Below are 19,024 nucleotides of genomic sequence, written 5' to 3'. Positions count from 1 at the left end.
ATTTCTAGCCTTGGACCCTAAATGTTTATAATTTTTCAGGTCTGGAAAACAGTCATTCAAAATACTTGCACAAGAACCCAATGAAGTTCCACAAGTTCCTCCATCGTATTTGTGTGCTGTATATGTCCATATGGATTAGTGACAAAGCATTTGTAAGATTCATACAAGGGGGTCTAATGGCTTTGTATATTTAAGCTTTTGAGTAGATGACCATCGAAATGTTTGTGCATAATGAGTACACTTGAAGCTTAGAATGTTGCAGTGTTTCTTTTGCCTGATTAGTATGTTGAAGTGACATAATGGTCCCTTTTCTACATCAATTAAAGTGTCTTTCTTTTTTTTCAAGGACAACTTTAATCATTTGGTCACCAAAGGCCAGCATGGCTCTCATCAAGGTGCAGAACATTATGACAAAAACCCATTTCAGATTTTTTTTTTTTTTTTTTTTTTTTTAAACAGCAAAAGTTTCATACTGTTGAGTGTTTGTGCAAATGAAATATACCAAATGTGAATGGTCACACCATTTATTTCTGGAGTCCACTACCCCCAGCACAAACATCCACTTCAACTTCCTTTCCCTTAGCAAACAAACAACTTTTCCATTCCCATAGCAAGGTGCCAGTCACATTCATTCTATACACTAAAATGGCCCATTCACAATTCTGTACACTAAAAAGCCAATCAGATTCATGCTGTACAATTAAGAACCAATCTGAATCATTCTGTACACTATACAGCCAATCAGTCAATCTGTACACTATACAGGTGTTTGTTTTACAAATGTAATCTCATGTTTAAACCAACAAAACATTTCCTCCGTTCAATCTCCATGCACACACATGCCCACACATACACCACACACACACACACACACACACACACACAGAGCACATGTTGAATATTAACATTACAGTTCAAGTAAAAGCTCTGTGCTGTTTGTTCTGGCCTCATACACTAATTAAAACAACGTCTTACAATTATAATTAAATTAGAGAATAATACCATTTGGACTGAAATGGCTTTTGCCTCAAAAACATTCTCTACAGGAAGACCTTTGTGTAACTCCTGCTCTGTGATTGGTGCAGACCAGTCCAGGTGCATGTGCTGGGTGCATGGCAGGTACGGGACAGGGCGTGGGGTTGGTGTTGGGAGCTGGGGGGGGGGGCTACTCCTCATCAGCACTCTTCAGCATCAGAATAGAGTTATAAATCTTAAGAGCGGGGCCAAGCTTGATGCTCAGGATCTTAACGATGTCTGATTGCGTGAGAAGCAGAAAGGCCTCTCCATCAATTTGCTATGGAAAAAAACACACAGAAATATGAACACCTCCCTTGAGCCACACACACACACGCACACGCACGCACACACAGTCTATCATTTACCTCATTCCTGAACGTAACAGCATGCTCCCGACACCCCGGCAATCCTCTGACAAAACCAGCTACCTATGAACACAACGCATACATGTGTTGGTGCTGATATTTCACTGGCTCTCAGTTACTCATGAGGCTGTATGAGCCTGGTTTGTTTGTATGTATAGTATGTATAAGTATATATACTTTTTTGATCCCGTGAGGGAAATTTGGTCTCTGCATTTAACCCAATCGGTGAATTAGTGAAACACAAACAGCACACAGTGTACACACAGTGAGGTGAAGCACACACTAATCCCGGCGCAGTGAGCTGCCTGCTACAACGGCGGCGCTCGGGGAGCAGTGAGGGGTTAGGTGCCTTGCTCAAGGGCACTTCAGCCGCAGCCCACTGGTCGGGACTCGAACCGGCAACCCTCCGGTTACAAGTCCAGAGTGCTAACCAGTGGGCCACGGCTGCCCACTTTGTGTGTGTGTGTGTGTGTGTGTGTGTGTGTGTGTGTGTGTGTGTGTGTGTGTGTGTGTGTGTGTGTGTGTGTGTGTGTGTGTGTGTGTGTGTGTGTGTGTGTGTGTGTGTGTGTGTGTGTGTGTGTGTGTGTGTGTGTGTGTGTGTGTGTGTGTGTGTGTGTAAGATGGGTGTGAGAGTATACCTCCTCAGTACTCCATGATGATACACGTTTGGCAGTGAGCCCCAGCACTTCAGGTAGCAGTTTGCCATGCTTCTCCCAGCTCAGGTGCAGCCGTGGAGGCTCCCAGCCACAAAACACAGAGTCATGCAGGAACTGCTGCAGAGATTCTACACGCACACACGCACACAAGCATGTAATCCTGTACACATTAACATGTAAATCCACTCTATGATGAAATGAGATGCTATTACACCACTTCCAAGAGCTTTCTAAAGATATCAAAATATATTAGGGGTGTGTATCACAGCCATTATAGAAGGCGCGCGCGCACACACACACGCGCGCACACACACACACACACACACACACACACGCGCACACACACACACATAGCCTGTTCATACCTTTGCCATCCCCTTCCTGTTTCACCAGCTGTAGTTTTGCACACTTTATAGCAGTCAAAGACCTGTGAAGCAACATATCCTATGTCAGAGGCACACTCCTCATGAAATCATAGATCCAGATCCACCCACCCGCACCCACACACCTGGACGGCGAGGAGTGATTGTGGTTGCTGTTGGTGGCCTCAGGTGTGCTGGGTGGGAGCGTGGGGGTGTTGGGCTGTGTGGGGGTGTGGGGCTGAGCGTGCGGGTGGGGGTCGGCGCGGCGCAGCTTCTGAGGGCCGGAGATGGCCACGGGTCGCTCTCCACTCAACCGGTCAGGCAGCAGGGCGTCTCTGTTCATGTTCACGTCCGAGTATGGACAACTCACCGCCCTGACCAACACAGATGGAAAGATAGAAAAGGACATTTAAAACACAAGATGGTAAAAAGAAAATAAAGACCTTAAAAACAGGGGAATGAGGACAAAATAAACAGCAGACCTTACTTTTTCAAATATCCTACTTTGACCAACACACGTGTAGGTTTGCATAGTGTCATGATCACTCACGTGTAGTGTGTGCCGTATCGAGGGCCACGGATGTGTCCAACGCCATTGCATCCCACAGTGGGGCACCCCTGGCCTGGAAGAACTGGAGATTCTGACCCACCTACGATGCAAACACCATTGTCACTCCATCTTTGCTCCACTGATATTTGTAGTTTTTTACCCACAAATGATTTCATTAAAAGGTTGTATCAGCCCATTTCAGGCCCAAAAAAGGTCCAAACATAAATGATCACATTCATGTAATTTTTCCTAACGATCCGCTAGCTGCCTGCCCCATAAGCAGGCCGTCAAAAAAACGTGTCTCTGTAGGCAGCCTAGGCTCAGAGGTCTGTACACAAAAACAATTGCTACCAACAAGTGTTGGCAACCACTCAAAGGCAAAATAAAGTGTTCCAACCAATAACCGACGAGATGCGCGTTTAGGAGAGTTTCAATTGCACGGGGGGGAAGGGGAGGGAGTGAACAGAAGTGACGATACCCCGCCATCGCTGATACAACCTTTCATATATTTTTTCTCATCAAAGGTCCTTTTTGCTGAGAGGAGGGAGTATGTAAGTTAAGTCTGATTCCATGAGATAGTAAAAAACAGTGTTGGTGAATGTGCGATCTTAATGCCCAGCCATTGACTATTAGTCATTTCTCTTAATTGGTTCGAAGTAGCAGCCAGCATTAGATTCCAACCGTTAAAACTGGAACAGACCCCACTGGCTTGAACTGCCTCCTCCAGCCTCACACTTATATACACTTTACAACTGATCAAATGCTACTGCTTCTTTGGGTGGGCAGTGCATCTGCTGCGCAAACCTAGTTGCCTATTAAGGAAAGTAGGTTAGCCACAGTGTTACCTAATCTATCCTAACACTATTTTAATTTCACCTCATTACATTTTCTATGTAATGCGCTTCGCCTGAATGAGAACATAGTATGTATGCTTAGAAAATCGCTGTATCCCATTTGCATTAGTATTTGTGTGAACACCCATGATCCCATTGACCCATTGATCAATTTGACCCATAGACACCCACGATCTTGAGTTCAGCAGGCCTTGTGCTGTTTGTACATTCAGTTGTAGGTGGTGGATACAGGTTATTGAGAGTGGATGTTTACCAAGGATATAAGTGTGTGTATGTGTGTGTGTGTGTGTATGTGTACGTACTCTGGGAATGTTGCAGAGGATGTCCTGTCTTCTGACACCATCCTACTGGGTGTAGGTCTGAACTGTCGGCATCCAACCAGTAATCGTACTCATCACCCCAACCATCAAAGTGTACCTACAAACACATCAGTCACATTTGAACAACCATGCTGCGTACTGTAGCTGTCAAAGTATATTTGGACTCACACACACGACTACTCAGTGGTCAACAACACATAAACTAATCAAGAAACATACATTTCATTAATGATTTAATATAAAGCCAATGTAAAGCCTGACTAAAAAGCCGATATAAAGCTTAATAATGTCAAAGTGCTACAACAGGCACAATCACAGGGCAAAAATGACATCTCAACACACTCCAGTCCACAGGGGCAACACAGCCTCCCCAGTTTCCCCCTGACCTTGACCCGGTGCTCTTCCGTGTCGGAGATGGTGGCCACGCGGATGAGCATGGAGTTCCTGCGGTCCACCGCCTCCAACTTCATGCCGGCCTGAAAGCCATGGGGCGGCCTCTGTAAGCACAGCCATCACAGGAGCACTTTAGCTGCACCCATCTTCTCTGACCGCTGATGTGTGCTGTGCGTGTGTGTTTATATGTGTGTGAGAATGTGGATGTGTGTGTGGATGTGTTCACCTGTTAAAACCCCATGGCCTTAGTAAGCAGAAACCAACACTTTAACTACACCCTTCATCTCTGACCCCTCGTGCCTGCATGTGTGTGTACTAGCGAGTGTGTATCAGTGTGTGTGTGTGTGTGTTTACCTGTTTAAAAGCCCTTGCAGGAGCTGCCTGTGTTCCTGTCTCCTCCAGGTATCGCTCCCATGAGAAGGACCGTGGATGCTTATATTCTGCAACAAACATGTGTGCACGAGCACAAACACACATAATGAGAACAGTTCAATTCAGATGAATTTGTGTGACTGAATAATTCGATGGCAACATGGTGGAGCCATCATGTGTTTGAACGATGGCAAAAGGGGAAGTGTGCATCTCACCTGCAGGCGTGGTCAAAGTCAGCTCTGCATCCTCACAAAACCCAACAGGATGGATGTACGGACTACTGGCATCACACCTAACCACAAACACACGTGGCACACTCACATTAGCAATGTACTAATTCATCAGTCAAGGCAAAACAAGTTTATTTATATAGCGCAATTCATACAAAGGGGCTATTCAAAGTGCTTTACATTTAAAAAAGCAGATAATAGTAGGTAATAGTAAATAAAAGCCTAAAAAAGGCAACAGCTTAAAATATTTCAAAAGGTAAAGTACATAACAATTGAGTAATCAAAAGACAAAAACAAAGCACAGAGTGCATTCAATGAACAGGAAGTGCACTTAATCAGTTAGTAGAATGCATCTGAGAACAGTTTGGTTTAGATTTGAAACTTGCTGTAGTTGGGAGTATTTTTTTAAGCTGAAGCGCATAGTGGGTTTATCAACGCATATTTCTCCTGTGACCTGAGATGTCTGTAGGGGGTGTACTGCTGAAGCATGTCTGATAGGTAGTTAGGTCCCATCTCATTTAGTGATTTATAAACACGCAGTAGTACTTTAAAGTAAATTCTGTGACTCACTGGAAGCCAGTACAGGGACTTAAGTATTGGAGTAATGTAGCCAGTTCTTTTTTTTCTTGTTCATAAAAACTCTAGCTGCTGCATTTGTATCACCTGAAGCTGTTTGATGGTCTTATTAGGAGGGCCTGTGAAAAGCCCATTGCAGTAACCAACCCTGCTGGAGATAAATGCATGAATGAGTTTCTCTAAATTATGTTATAACATAAGACTTCTAAGTTTGGCTATGTTTTGAGCTGGTAAAAAAGAATCAGATTAATACATGGCCACATGGCTTGTTCTCACACAGCAAGGGAAAAAAACTCTCACCACACTTCCACATGTGTGGGTAAACATATGTAAGCACGCACACCAACACATACACACACACACACACACACACACACACATACCAGTAATCATAGGTGTCCTCCCAGTTGTCAAAGTGAATGAGGAGCCGGTTGTCGACGACAGCGTTGATGGTTGCTACACAGATGAGGGTGGGGTTCTTCCTGTCCACTGCCTCCAGCTTCATTCCCGCACGGAATCCCGAGGGTGTCACTGACTGATCAACACCACAGAAACACACACCTCAGTCAAGGAGTGGGATTATCTGTGTTTGTGTGTTTGTTATTTATATCAAACATTACCCATCAGTTGACCGCTGTTAACCATACAATTTCAAACCTTGTTTCCACCTTGTGACTTCCTACATCGTGACTTTCGGAAAAGTCCAGTGTATTCCTCACCGTATTGAGACTCTTGAACAGGTGTTTTGGAGCCAGTTGGCCTCTGCAATTCTTCACATATGTGCTCCAGTTAAACTCCCCCTCTCGGCAGCCTAAGGTAAACAAAGGCAACACATAGCACCTCACGTAGCAAAGCTCACCATGATGCGTTCATAATTCAACATCATGAGTATGTGGTGTGCGTTTTGGTGGGAGTCATGGATGTACATGTGTTGACGTGTACGCACACCTTTTGGGAGTAAAAGTTTCAGGCCTGATTTCTCACACCAGCCCGGAGGCTTTACGTCCCAGGAGTCAGCGTTCACCCAGAAGTCATAGCACTCTGGGTAGCCATCGAAATGTAACCGCATCCTGTAGCCCTGCACCTGAGGAGAGAGCATTGCAGAAAGAAAGAGGCGGACACTTAAGAGTCTGTTATTACACGCAGACGTTCTGCATCCAAGTCTGAAACACAACAGCTACATGCAACCTCCCACAGAATTGCTGAATGAGCTATGGTTGGTTACCTCAGCAACGGTCAGCACACAGAACAGGGAAGGGTGCACAGGGTCAAGTCCCTCCAGCTTCATGCCCACCTTGAAACTGTTCCTGCTCTGAGGGAACGACTGGTGCTGCACACAGAAAACACACAAACAAGTTCATCATGGAGCCATCTGGATATTTCCTGGTCAAGGGAATGTGTAGTTAAAACGCCATCTACTGTCAGAGACTAGGCGCTACAGTACCTCTTTGAAGAGCTTGAGTGGTGCAGCAATGGCCCTCTCCTCCTCTAGGTAGGCCTGCCAGCTCCAGGTCCGCTTCTTTGCAGGGGCTGCCGTTACTATGGCAACAACAAAAAAAACACACCTCATCACTAAGGCAAAATAAACAGCTTTCACTCAGTCTGAGCGAAATCACTTTCTCCTTGAGTGGATTATGTGTAAGTGTATGCCTATGCTGTTTGTGTGCCTATGCTGTTTACCCAGTCTAGCCAGTTTAGCTGCTCTCCTTCCTTTACAGGCTTTCAGCTTCTCCTAAAAGTGCAACGGGTGGATCAACAAAGACAAAGAAACACAGTTACTTTATGAAAAGGTTTAAGTTGGCTTACCTCAAACAGCATTCACAACCTTCTGGTAAGATGGACAGATGTGTGTTTCAAGTACCTCTTCCTCCTCTTGGTTCTCATCCTCCTCATCATCTGATTCCATGAACATCTTCCTTTTCCTCCTCACTCTCTTCCCCAGGATCTCACCCACCTCGCCTGGAGTGGACCTACACACACACACACACACACACACACACACACACACACACACACACACACAATTTCTTGATAACTGGTGCATATACAGTACAAGTTACTGATTTCACAAAACATTATCTTCAATGGGTATTTTCTATCCCAACTGGTATTTATGTAAGGAGAAATACATCATATGTTGTATATTCTTCCAGTGAACAATGTATGCCATTGAAGAGAGAAAGTAACAGATCACAGTTCAGATTGGAAAATTCAAATCAATCAGCAAGAACTAGCAGAAATCTATCCAACTTGGGATAAACTAAAACTAATCAAGGCAACTGTACAAGTATATCAGTGAGCAAACTGCTGCTGTTTTGAAGACAAAAGGAGAACACACCAAATGTTGTTTCAACTTTTTTGTTTACTGCACCTAGTCCGTTCTCATTTGGTAAGAGATGTAATCATTTTGAAAGCATCCTCACATTACAGCATTTGTCCACAGGGGCCTAAAAATTCCCTACTGTTCTGTATTCCCATGTGTATGTGTCAGCTAAGCGTCTGTGTACCTGCCACTGGTGGGCTGCACACACGTAACACTGCAGAACTTGCCCTGCAGGAAGGTGTTGAGAGCTCCAGTCACACCACATGACCTGCAGCTGCCCTGCTCAGCACTGGGGTCCTCCTCAGGGCCAGCAGCTGCGTAGGTGGATACATGTGGGAAATGCAGACACATTCAGTTCTTCTATTACATGTGTGTATATCAATGTGTGTGTGTGTGTGTGTCTGTGTGGATGCAAATGATACATGTGAGTGTGTACCAGTGTTCCTGACCTTCAGAGCGTCCCTGGCGTCCTGACTGAGATGGTGCCAATGACTTTTGGGCATCCGACGGGGCTTGACTGGTGGATGTTGTCACTGATTGGTTCGTCTCCTCCTCTTGCTCTTTTGTGTCTGTCTCCGTCACAATCTCCAGAGTGCCAAACTCTGTCATGCGAAACTGCAGGAGTGAGAGAGAAGCCAGGCAGCAGTCACTCACCATCACCATCAGAACTCACACACAAATAGAGCTGACCAGGTGCTGAAGCCAAAGGGTTTACCCTGATGTCACTGCCTGGCAGAGTGGCAATGCCATCCTTCCAATCAAGTGCTGACATCATATCGAAATCTGCCCCTGGAGTTGGGCCATCACTAGGAGGTGTGTCGGTCATCTTGTAAAAGATACAAGACAAGAGCATGATTAACACAACTGCCTACCTCCTACATGCCTACTATGCTAAGGGCCCCTGACAGAACATAAAGCATGCATCATGACAAACTAATAGCTAAATAATTTCTTTCAAATCTGGCCATAGGCCCTTGTCATTTCAAAATATTAAGACATTCATTCACATTATACAAACTACATCCTGATCCTTCTCCTATTCGTTCACCATCCTGTAATAATTGATTGCATAGGGGTAAATGGCACGCACAAATATTTGGGGTGGTGACTAAGTGAAGACTTCAAACAAAGGGGGATACAAAGGCGCACACTCCTACAATAACGCAATCTTTTATTGTTTCGGCGATGCGACATTTGGTCGTTTTCTTTTTTTGAACTTGACTATCAAGCCTTCAATTGGTTGATACCTTACACGATAAATTACAAAAATGCATTGTATAACAAAGTACATAAATATGGAAGGGTGAGACAGGCTAGTGTTAACAATTGAGTCTATTAAAATGCGATCAGATGTTTGTCACTTTCGATTCAGTCGATTCCCCGCAACTCCAACTTGTAAAATAACCGTGCATGTTGGAACCACCAGGGGGCGACTAGCTCAGATCAGGATTACAACGGGAGGACTTAAATACGCATCCAAACAGTGTTTTATTTGTTTCTAAGCAACATGTTGTAAAAGTATAAATACATTTTGCCACCTTACGTCCACAAAGCACAGTTATGTCACTAGTAGCACTGAGAAATGTCACTGTCACAAGTTAGACGAAGAAGTTGGGTTTTTCCATGTTTTGAAAGATTCTCCAAAAACCAAGAATACTGTCTAGTGTAGATCGATAGTGTGGTATAATAAGCATCATATTTCAATGACAACGTGTTTTCCAGGGTGAATGTCAGAGTTTGCGTGTGTTTTAATGGAAATACGTGCGATTACACTGTAATAACGTTACCGTTCTCTCGCTTGTTTGTTATCCGATTTGTTAAGTGCGAGATACTGGCAGTTCACACAAGTATTGCCAAGAATATGGTTTCATTAACACACCACCTGCAATGTGTTTGTTTCCAACCCTCAGTGACGAGTCCGAGTTTATTCTGACCATGAATAAAGTGTAGTGCACGAGCGCCCATTATTAGCATTCGACTGATACAAAATGGCGGAGTGTAGGAAGAGGCCGCCGACACATTAAACTATATCCTTAAAATAAGTTATTTCGGTAAATAAACCTTTTACAACCGATAATAATAATAACCTGCAACATATACATAGTGGTTTTCCGCAATTCAATGTTTTCCTCGCTATTCACAAATTCCCGAATGTTACTTTCTCCTTGTCACGGAATGTCGTTAGCAGATTAGCTTGCAATGCTATCCTTGGTTGTGGTTAGCACTGCAGTTCTATTCAAACGGCTGACCGGCTAGCAACTGCATGTTCTAGCTTCAGATAAGTAGCTAGCCTGCAGACGACAATAGGAAAATAATGAACTTTTGAGTTTTTCAGAACATACTACCTGTTTACATGTATACTTCAAGGTAGCTGACATTTGCAAGAAAGCAAAGACACCACCTCCCTTATTTTAAATCTGCATGAAAATAATGAAATGCTTGCTTTTAATTTCTTCAACACAAACTCCTTTCTAATTTATATTATGAATTTCACCGGCTGCAGAAATAAATAGCTACATTTACATCTTGCCGAACATACATTGCTTAATTCAAAGCTGGTATTGTTCGGCTAATTAAGTGACAATTGACAAAGTAATATTAGTAAATTATGGAACTCACCTCGCTTCTCTTGTAACTCTTATTTAGAGCTAGGGAGTATGCGAATATTGCGCATGCGCGGTATGTGCCTAATGCCAACTTCAGAGTCTTCTCTCAACTTTGGCGCAACTGTCGGTGGCAGATTGGTGAAATAGACAGTTACCCACCTGACTGAAGTGAACTACAGTGATAAATAATTAAGTCTGTCGTACATTTCAGCTTCAACTTTGCTAAGCATTAGGTGCATGTTTTGTTGCATAATACACTCTACTTCGGAAACAATCCAGGTTAGGCTACTCTCGATGTGGGCTAGCGTATAGGCTACGTCATGCAATTTCATCGGCCATACCATACAATCAACTTATTTTCAACCACATATTTGGTTAATAATCGGCCCGCTCTGAGAGGATTTATCTTTGCGGTTTACGTAGGCCATGTCATGTTTTGTCGGCTTGATGACGTTAAAGATGCATTTTCTAGCCAACAACATAACAAGAGAACCTGAGAATGTGCCCAGGCTGGCCAGTATTTTCAAGCAAAACACCTTGTAAACCTTTTTTTACCTCTTATTTCTGAGAGACAAATAGTATTCAACACCATGCCACAGGTCAGGATAATAATGCGTGGGCGTAGGTAGGCTATCGGCTACTGTCACTGTCAGCTCCCATTCCTTTCCCTGTTAGTTACTATTTATGGCCACAGGATGGCAGTATAACGCCACAAAAGTCAGTGCCGTTAAGTGCAAACTGCAGACGTGATTTGTTGAAGAATGAAACAGATATTAATGAGAAACAGACATTTATTATGTAGGCCTAACCTAAAATATTCATTGTACTCTGTAATGATGAAAAGTATAATATAATTCCACCCAATTAATTTACAGTGAGACAAAAACCTTTATAGTTTTCCATTTTCTCATAGCTGCTGCCAAACAATTAAGACATTGCAATATGGGAGACACCTTTTTAAAAAAATGTAACTTCAGTAGTGGTTCCCTATATAATTTCACTGACTGGTAAATGTAAAACAATAAATAAAATAAGAAAATGTGTAGATACATTTTACAGTCATTTGGTCCAAGGGATTTACCTTAGAGGAAACCTATACCTTAAAGGCGTCACATTTTTCAACAAAGAACTGACAGATGAAATACTAGCTCAGTATTTGCTTGGTTCAAGAAAAATTAGAACATTCTAAATCTATCTATCTTGAAGTGAGATATAAAAAAATGCATTCATAGCATATTGAAACAATGCTGATGATCCTTTGCAATGATGCTCGAACTTCCATGAGTAAAGAAACCCTTGTGAATCAGCATTGGCTGAACTGAGTGGAGACAGCAGGACCATTGTCACTGGTGAAGCTGAAGCCAGGAAATGCTAGCCCTGACCCTTCACAGGCACCAAGTGAGGGTGGAACCGGTAACTGTGTGAATTCAGGGTCAAAGTTCACCAGGTCAACAGGCCCTGACTGTAACAAAACAAATGGACATGTTGGAAAACAAATACTTGTGAAATGCTCACAAAATGCCACAAATTCTAAAACTGCCAATGCTTACCAGGGATGGTCTAAAAGGAGGCCGCACTTTCTTTTCCACAAGTTCAGTCCAATTAATAGAGGAGAAGAATGGGTGACATTCTAACTCTGCCTACAGGAGGAAGGATGAAAACAGTTATGTTTGCTACTTATCGCCCCTGGCGGCATCATATGTGCTGAGCTTATTAAACTGTGCCACAGTATAACTGATTATACTGATATAACTCATTTGAATAACTAGTGCATTTGATGGAGCTTAGCTTCTGGAGCAAGGTTCTTAACTCACTACCTTCAAGCCCCAAAGACGAAAGACCACCAGCTACATCCAGCTCATTACAGCATACCCACCAGATCTTGTTTCTCTGTCTGCAGTGTATGGTGTGATGGACACCTCAGTGTTTGCTTACCAGGTTCTGCAGCCTCTTCCGAGGATCCTTCTCCAGTAGCCTTTGCAGCAGGTCTCTGGCAGGTTTGGAGATCCCAGGACTCAAAAGGAGTGGCTGATGAAGGATATTCTTCAACATCCTAGAACGGGACTCACTGAAAAATGGAGGCTGCAGAAAGAAAGAGAGGAAATCAAAGTTTTTTTAACATACTAATTGCCCCGAGTGCATCGGTCTGCATGTATATGAATTTACATTTAAACATATTTCTATAATGGTGTAAAAGAGTTTGCACCTGGCCGTAGACCATCTCATGAAGCACCACACCAAGTGCCCACCAGTCAGTAGTGCGATCATATTCCCTTTGCTCCAGCACCTCAGGGGGCAGGTATTCAGGTGTTCCACAGAATGTCCCGGTCCGACCTTCTCGGTCTACTCCCTCTTTACACAAGCCAAAGTCTGTCAGTAGGATATGGCCAGATCTGTCCAACAAAACATTTTCCAGCTTCAGGTCCCTGGTGTGGAGGTAAGAAACAAAAAGCAGTTTGTAGTGCTGTTTAGAATGAATTTACAAAAACATTTACAACAAAAACAAAAATGTACAACAAAAATATATGTGTGTAGTAGTTTGTGTGTGTACCTATAGATGATATCTAGGGCATGTAGATATCCCAGTGCACTTGCAATTTCAGCAGCGTAGAATCGAGCTCTGGGCTCCAAAAACACACGCTCTTGCTGTAGATGATAGAAGAGCTGCCAACACACACACAAACACAAAGTATTACTTATGCGATCTGTTGGATTCCATGCCCTATTCCTAAATGAGAAGTCAGTTCCTATAAGGGTGGACATGCTGAGTGTGACTGTATTACCTCTCCTCCACTGGCATAGTCAAGCACAAAGTAGAGTTTGTCACTGGTCTGAAAGCAGTAGTGGAGTCTGACCAGGAAAGGGTGATTGAGGGTCCGCAATAGAACACTGCGCTCACACATGATATGGCCCTGCTGCATAGTACACACACGCATATATATGATCAAAACAAAGCCCTACACACTCACACACTCATCACACAAACTCTACATAGACAACCACTTGAAAGTCACAAATAATCATACTTACTTCTTTTCTCTGCAGAATGGGGTGCTTCTGTAGAACCTTCACAGCATAATAGTTCTTACTCTCCTTCTGCCTGGCCAATAGAACCTTTGATTGGGAAGGAAATATATACAGTATTATCCTTCAGATATGAAATCCTGGTTATCAGCAAGAAATCAGTTAGGTTTTTGTGGGGTGAGGTAAGCTGTAATAATGAGTGAGACTTTATTATTATTAAGCTACCTTTCCGAAGCTTCCAGTCCCAATCACCTTCAAGTAATCAAAATCTGCAGCCGTCACCCTATATAAGCAACAAAGAAACGCTGTGATTATGACTGTCTGGGTGCAAGCACATGTACTGCCGACTCTCCCTTTCTCTTTTACTTACTTGTGTGGTGAAGCGCCTCTGAAACATAGCTGTGAATGAAATGGGAAAACAATGGATTAGAACAGAGTTTGATGGATTTATGTGTCTCATATCTGCTCTAGTTTCCAAATTTGTGTTTCTCAGAAGACACTAAGTGATTGGTTGACTATTTTGATACTAAGTGATTGGTTGACTATTTTGATACTCAGTGATTGGTTGACTATTTTGCGCCTGCACCTTTCCTACTACTTACTTCGTCAGCTGCATCCTCCTCCGGCCTGAGAAACCCATTAGAGTCAAAACTGGAGAGAGCAGAGCAAAGTGAAATTTTACAAAAAAGTCAACAAATTGAGCAGATTGGCAGATTATTGCACCAGGTTCCAAAAAAACAAACATGTACCGGTACTGGTACTTCACAAAATTAAAGTCCTATAGTTCTCTCTGTGAATGCAAGAGAGATATTTATTGAGGCTCACAGGCATTAATATCAGATTTGCAGCTTCTTATTTGACTGGAAGACTAGCCGTCTACACGTAGTGCTGGCAAAAGAGCTGCCACAAATTGAATTTTCGAAGGATGACTGAAAGGGTGTTTAAAGGGCCTTCAGCAGGGGTGGCACCATTCACACACTCCGCCCAGAGGTCAGACTTCAGACTTCCCTATGTGGTTTTCACGCCAGTGGGTCAGTTTATACAACTGAAAAAAGTGTTGATAGTGTATCACCTCCCAGAATTTTTTACACACTGCCTACCTAACACAAAATCCAAGCCTGAGCATTGAAGGATATTCGGCTACCTAACACAAAATCCAAGCCTGAGCATTGAAGGATATTCGGCTTACTCTGGTTTTATGGGCTTATTTTAATGACAAGCATCCTCCATGAGCATTTTCATTATTGAAGTGTACAGTAGGAAATTCACAATAGCCTTAAAATATTACTTGGTTGTTGATGTCTATGTAACAGTAGAGGAAACATCTATGACACCAAATTAACCCTACAGCTGCCTGCCAGTCTTTCCACTGACATCACATACCTACGTAGCCGAGTATCGACATGGCCTACAGTTAGGCTATTTAAATGCTCTCTGTCTCTGTAAATTCTAACAAAAGTCAAATGTCAATAATTTAAGTGACAAAAATATTTCCACACAATGACGTCCCATGATTAAAAACTCAGCATTTTAGCAGCATTTTAGGCAAGAGGCTTGGGAATTCTTATTTTTCGATAGCCTACGACTGAAATTGTAAAATAGGCAAATCTGTAATTGTTTAGTACATTATTAGGCTATGACCTGGTGATCATCCATAATCATGGTGTAGCCTAACTGACAGAGTCTGACACGGCAACTCACCGCCGATATATCTTCGGACTGGCCACAAGCTTCAGCATCAAGTCACTAGCGAGGGCTTTCCTCTCTTTAATTAGGGCTTAAAGACAAACAGACATGCCACAAGGTTGCATAATAAAGCAGTCTGATTAGAAACTAATAGCCTACAATCAAAGTATATCTGTTCACAGAAGGGGTGCAAAGATCAAGCTTATATACTATAAAGCGCCTATAATTCTAATGAAATGTATTTTGATAAATCATTCTCTAGTTTAGCCTACCTGAAAATTGTGACATCAAGCCCTTCATCTTCGCGTAGGTCACGGGACTTTTTAGGTTTTTTACCATGTCTGAAGCCTAATGTCTTGCCCTACAAGAGCAAAGATTGCCTTCCGCGAAATCCCAGGGTCTGCAATGCAATGTTAGAGGTGCGCTCTTATCCAGCCGATTCTGGTTCAAGGCTCCGGCTATTTTTTGCAAGACACGTGGTCAGCTGTGCGGAGACCCGTCACACTATTCGAGACCTCAGAGGTACATAAATATTAATTAACTTTGAATCCAATCGTGTCTCTATGGAATAGGGTTGGGCTCTGATGTAGCTAGACCATCTTGTGTGGTCACGCTGTTTCGTTCACTTTTTATAAAGACAAAGAGTAATTGAAGAATTTCAGGAAATGTGACAAACTTTCCTCAACGACAACCAGGCTATTTTTAGCCTAAAGGAGTTTGTGGATCAGTTGCAGGCTGGACATTTTTTTTGTTTTGAATCGTTTAACCTTTAGCCTAGGCCTACATACAATTGTTTTTCCCCGACGCATTCCACTGTCTCCACATGAAGGTAGAAGTTCTAGACTTGCCTCTTTTGATGTGATTTAGGCTTTAGTGGGTTACATAACGGAAATGCCAACCTGTCACCGCGGAGACAGAGTCGAATTGCTTATACCGTCCCCCCCCCCCCGACACACACACACACACACACCACCACATGCGCACACGCGCGTGCACACACCAACAGCTTCACATATTCTCTCACTGAATATGTCACATTACAGGTCATTGATTCAATGCCAAAACATAACCCAATTCTTAAATTTCCCCTAGGGATCAATAAAGTATCTATCTATCTATCTATCTATCTATCTATATAGAAGTAGATGGGAGAGGGAGAGAGTACCTTAAATAACTTCTGACCTTTGAGTGACATGATGTTGAAAATCTGCCATAAGCCTACTCACCCACCCCAGAGTGTCAGTGCAATAGGAAGAGGAGAGAGAGAGAGCGGGAAAACAGGAGAGAGGGTAAAGGTGCTGGGAACTCAGCACTCCTCTATATTTGGATGCCTGGGTTAAAGAACAGCCAGTCCTGATTAGTGACATGAAGATGACACCCATACACTAACATCAGCTAACACACACAATCTCACATTTAAATATGAAATGAGCACCAGGGCCTGCTCTCACTGGTCAGTTAAAAAACCAATCAGGCTTGATGAAAGTTTTTGTTGTTAATCAAACATTAATTCTGTAAATAAAAAATATTACAAAATTCTCAAGTAAAAATATGTTGCTTGTTGTCAAATGCGAAACTATTGGATTCATATCCAATAAAATTTCACATGTTTAGGAGCTAATTATTTGTACATGGGTAAGGAATAAATTATGTAACACTCACATAGTGAAACACCATTTGAAATATAATCGGTACAGCAGTGAGCTGCAAGTAAGTGCCAAGGTGTAGTTATTTGCATGTTGTTGTTTAGGCATACTGTCTTTCTTGGCCCTCGCAGATTATAAACAACACAGAGGAAGGGTTACTCAAGACACCAATGAAGCAGTAACCATATTCTCTCTGGTAATGGAAAAGAGTGCAGGGTGTATGCTTCTTCCTTCTACCTCCTCAAAGGTTGAATATTGAGGTTGTGAATGTGGTTGCGAATGGCATTGGGAGCTTCTTTTTTGATATGACTGAGTGAAAGCCAACTCAATATTTTTACTTGTGTAAGCAGAAGAACCGTCATGTGGCTTCATATCTTTGGAATAGCATGTTAGGTGATACTCATAACTTGTAAGTCTGACTCAAATGTGAATCATGTTCCATCACACAGGGCAAAAAATGTGTGTTCTTAGAAGGTAAAAGGGAATAACAAGGTCAGACAGAATTTTAAAGTAATTTAGATAGATATGACTTAGACTTATTTTACTTACAGTTGTACTTTACTCAGCAAATTAACACATAACATACAGATAATAGATATACATAAATACACATGCCACAGATTAAAAAGCTGCCTAACTGAACATATTCTGCTCTGTCTTGTAGCACCTCCCCCAGGACACAGGATTCTGGTAATGAGCCACCTTAAACACAACATCCTGACTTTTGCATCTGATCTAATTGCCTGACAGCACAAGTAGCTTTTTGTTCAGGAATTGTACAACTTTGTGTAAAATGCAGCATTTATTGAAGCCCCATAAAATGCCTCTTCCTTGTTTTCAGATAGACTTGTCACTAAGGCATGGGGACACCATGCTCTGAAGAAAGTGACCTTATAAGCGAAATGCTCATTTACAACTGGTCCCATGTGGCTGCAGATTAGGATGACCATTCACTGACCCCTTAATTTAATTACAGGCTCATTTCGACTGAAAAGGTAATTTAATGTTTTGATGTTAGTGAGCAATTTTACATTCAGCACATGGTGCATATTGTCTTATATCATTTTAGGAGTTGAGGAAAAAATAAATGCTCCACGTGTTTATTCTTTGGAATATCTAATTATGGTATTCACTCCATCATTTACTTTTGATGACTCCTATGAAACAGCAGCTTTACATGTATGATCCTGAGGAGTTAGCATGTCAGCATTTTGTTAATTATCATGTTGCCTGTGCAAATAAAAATTTAAATTACAAAAAAAAAAAAAATATCATGTTGCCTGTTCAAAAGGGGTAGACTGTAACCTTCCATGGTTTTATTTCATGTGTATGTTAACTTATGTTTACTGGGAGTATTAATGACCCCAATGCATCGTGTTGAGTCAAGTGTTGTCCTAGGACTTGCTTACTGTTTAAGAGAAGACCATTGCACAGTCCAGTGGCAATGTCCCAAATCAAGGATTTGTTAGGGTTCAGTTGCTGGATCAGTAAAGGACTCAGTGTTTGAAACCTGAAAGCATGCCTTTGCTGTTCATTTGGATAACTGCCTCATAGGTGAAAAAACTGACCCAGATCCAGAGCCTTCCGAAGGTCACTGTTCCAATTATTTAGCTAAAATGCAGGACTGATCAAACATGGGAGCCCTGGCATATTTGAGTTTTTTTGATGATACAAAAATGTACTTTCAAGACTAATTAGAAACTGATTAAAAGCTACACTGGTCTACAGGGTTATTGACTGAATGGTTATGCCTATAGTCAATTTCTGCTGTTCATATGCAAACGTTTCCTCATTAAATTGCCATCACAAGACCAAACAAAATATGTCACATGGTTAAGCAGGCTAAGCCTACATTCCTTACTTGTATCAATACATAGGCTAGTTGAGGTCGAACTGAACGCGATTGATAGCGCGTAACGGGCTACTGTTCCATTCCATTGGCAGTCCTTAGGTTACATAGCTAAGAATATGATGCGCGAGAAATGTGGCTTAGAAAGAGTCCCATCCAGACATGGCAAAGTCGCCTATAGGTCTGTCGTTTCGT

General features: G+C 42.4%; 2 protein-coding genes and 1 long non-coding RNA gene across 4 annotated transcripts; 1 reads left to right on the top strand and 2 right to left on the bottom strand.

The window, feature by feature from the left end:
• Positions 1 to 508: 508 nt before the first annotated feature.
• Positions 509 to 10,762, bottom strand: l3mbtl1b (L3MBTL histone methyl-lysine binding protein 1b). 2 transcript variants are annotated; one of them, XM_042107024.1, is made up of 21 exons: positions 10,638 to 10,762; positions 8,734 to 8,844; positions 8,468 to 8,633; positions 8,203 to 8,332; positions 7,557 to 7,665; positions 7,376 to 7,427; positions 7,140 to 7,234; positions 6,921 to 7,025; positions 6,644 to 6,779; positions 6,415 to 6,506; positions 6,079 to 6,230; positions 5,105 to 5,181; positions 4,872 to 4,957; positions 4,511 to 4,621; positions 4,107 to 4,221; positions 2,951 to 3,050; positions 2,547 to 2,774; positions 2,404 to 2,465; positions 2,021 to 2,166; positions 1,383 to 1,445; positions 509 to 1,294 (listed from the first exon to the last, which is right to left on the bottom strand). In XM_042107024.1, the coding sequence occupies exons 2-21, from the start codon at positions 8,842 to 8,844 to the stop codon at positions 1,166 to 1,168; spliced, it is 2,265 nt and encodes a 754-aa protein (XP_041962958.1). In that variant the 5' UTR covers positions 10,638 to 10,762; the 3' UTR covers positions 509 to 1,165. The 2 variants fall into 2 exon arrangements, with proteins under 2 accessions (XP_041962958.1, XP_041962957.1); XM_042107023.1 differs by lacking the exon at positions 10,638 to 10,762 and adding an exon at positions 10,364 to 10,411.
• Positions 10,763 to 11,397: 635 nt separating this feature from the next.
• Positions 11,398 to 15,803, bottom strand: sgk2b (serum/glucocorticoid regulated kinase 2b). Its single transcript, XM_042107036.1, has 12 exons — positions 15,607 to 15,803; positions 15,350 to 15,425; positions 14,251 to 14,299; positions 14,019 to 14,047; positions 13,874 to 13,931; positions 13,655 to 13,738; positions 13,408 to 13,539; positions 13,176 to 13,288; positions 12,831 to 13,050; positions 12,560 to 12,706; positions 12,175 to 12,264; positions 11,398 to 12,086 (listed from the first exon to the last, which is right to left on the bottom strand). Exons 1-12 carry the CDS (start codon positions 15,671 to 15,673, stop codon positions 11,928 to 11,930), a joined length of 1,224 nt encoding a protein of 407 aa, XP_041962970.1. The 5' UTR covers positions 15,674 to 15,803; the 3' UTR covers positions 11,398 to 11,927.
• Positions 15,804 to 17,187: 1,384 nt separating this feature from the next.
• LOC121720685 lies at positions 17,188 to 18,027 on the top strand. The gene is made up of 3 exons (XR_006034604.1): positions 17,188 to 17,389; positions 17,645 to 17,670; positions 17,822 to 18,027. It is a non-coding gene; the product is annotated as an uncharacterized LOC121720685 (long non-coding RNA).
• The last annotated feature ends 997 nt before the right edge of the window (positions 18,028 to 19,024 follow it).

The sequence above is a fragment of the Alosa sapidissima genome, chromosome 10 (assembly GCF_018492685.1).
Source record: "Alosa sapidissima isolate fAloSap1 chromosome 10, fAloSap1.pri, whole genome shotgun sequence".
Classification (NCBI taxonomy): domain Eukaryota; kingdom Metazoa; phylum Chordata; class Actinopteri; order Clupeiformes; family Clupeidae; genus Alosa; species Alosa sapidissima.
This window is presented reverse-complemented; position numbering and strand designations above follow the sequence as displayed.

What these genes read in the sequence shown, in the direction of transcription:
- l3mbtl1b (XM_042107023.1), bottom strand. Translation starts at nt 10,396, where the DNA reads ATGTCAGCTACCTTGAAGTATACATGTAAACAG. An exon ending in ACGCCAGGGACGCTCTGAAG is followed by an intron (nt 8,333 to 8,467) that starts GTCAGGAACACT and finishes CCACCTACGCAG; the next exon opens with CTGCTGGCCCTGAGGAGGAC. An exon ending in AGAACCAAGAGGAGGAAGAG is followed by an intron (nt 7,428 to 7,556) that starts GTACTTGAAACA and finishes TTGCACTTTTAG; the next exon opens with GAGAAGCTGAAAGCCTGTAA.
- sgk2b (XM_042107036.1), bottom strand. Translation starts at nt 15,673, where the DNA reads ATGGTAAAAAACCTAAAAAGTCCCGTGACCTACGCGAAGATGAAGGGC. An exon ending in AGTCCGAAGATATATCGGCG is followed by an intron (nt 14,300 to 15,349) that starts GTGAGTTGCCGT and finishes TGCTCTCTCCAG; the next exon opens with TTTTGACTCTAATGGGTTTC. An exon ending in GCCCTAGATATCATCTATAG is followed by an intron (nt 13,051 to 13,175) that starts GTACACACACAA and finishes CCTCCACACCAG; the next exon opens with GGACCTGAAGCTGGAAAATG.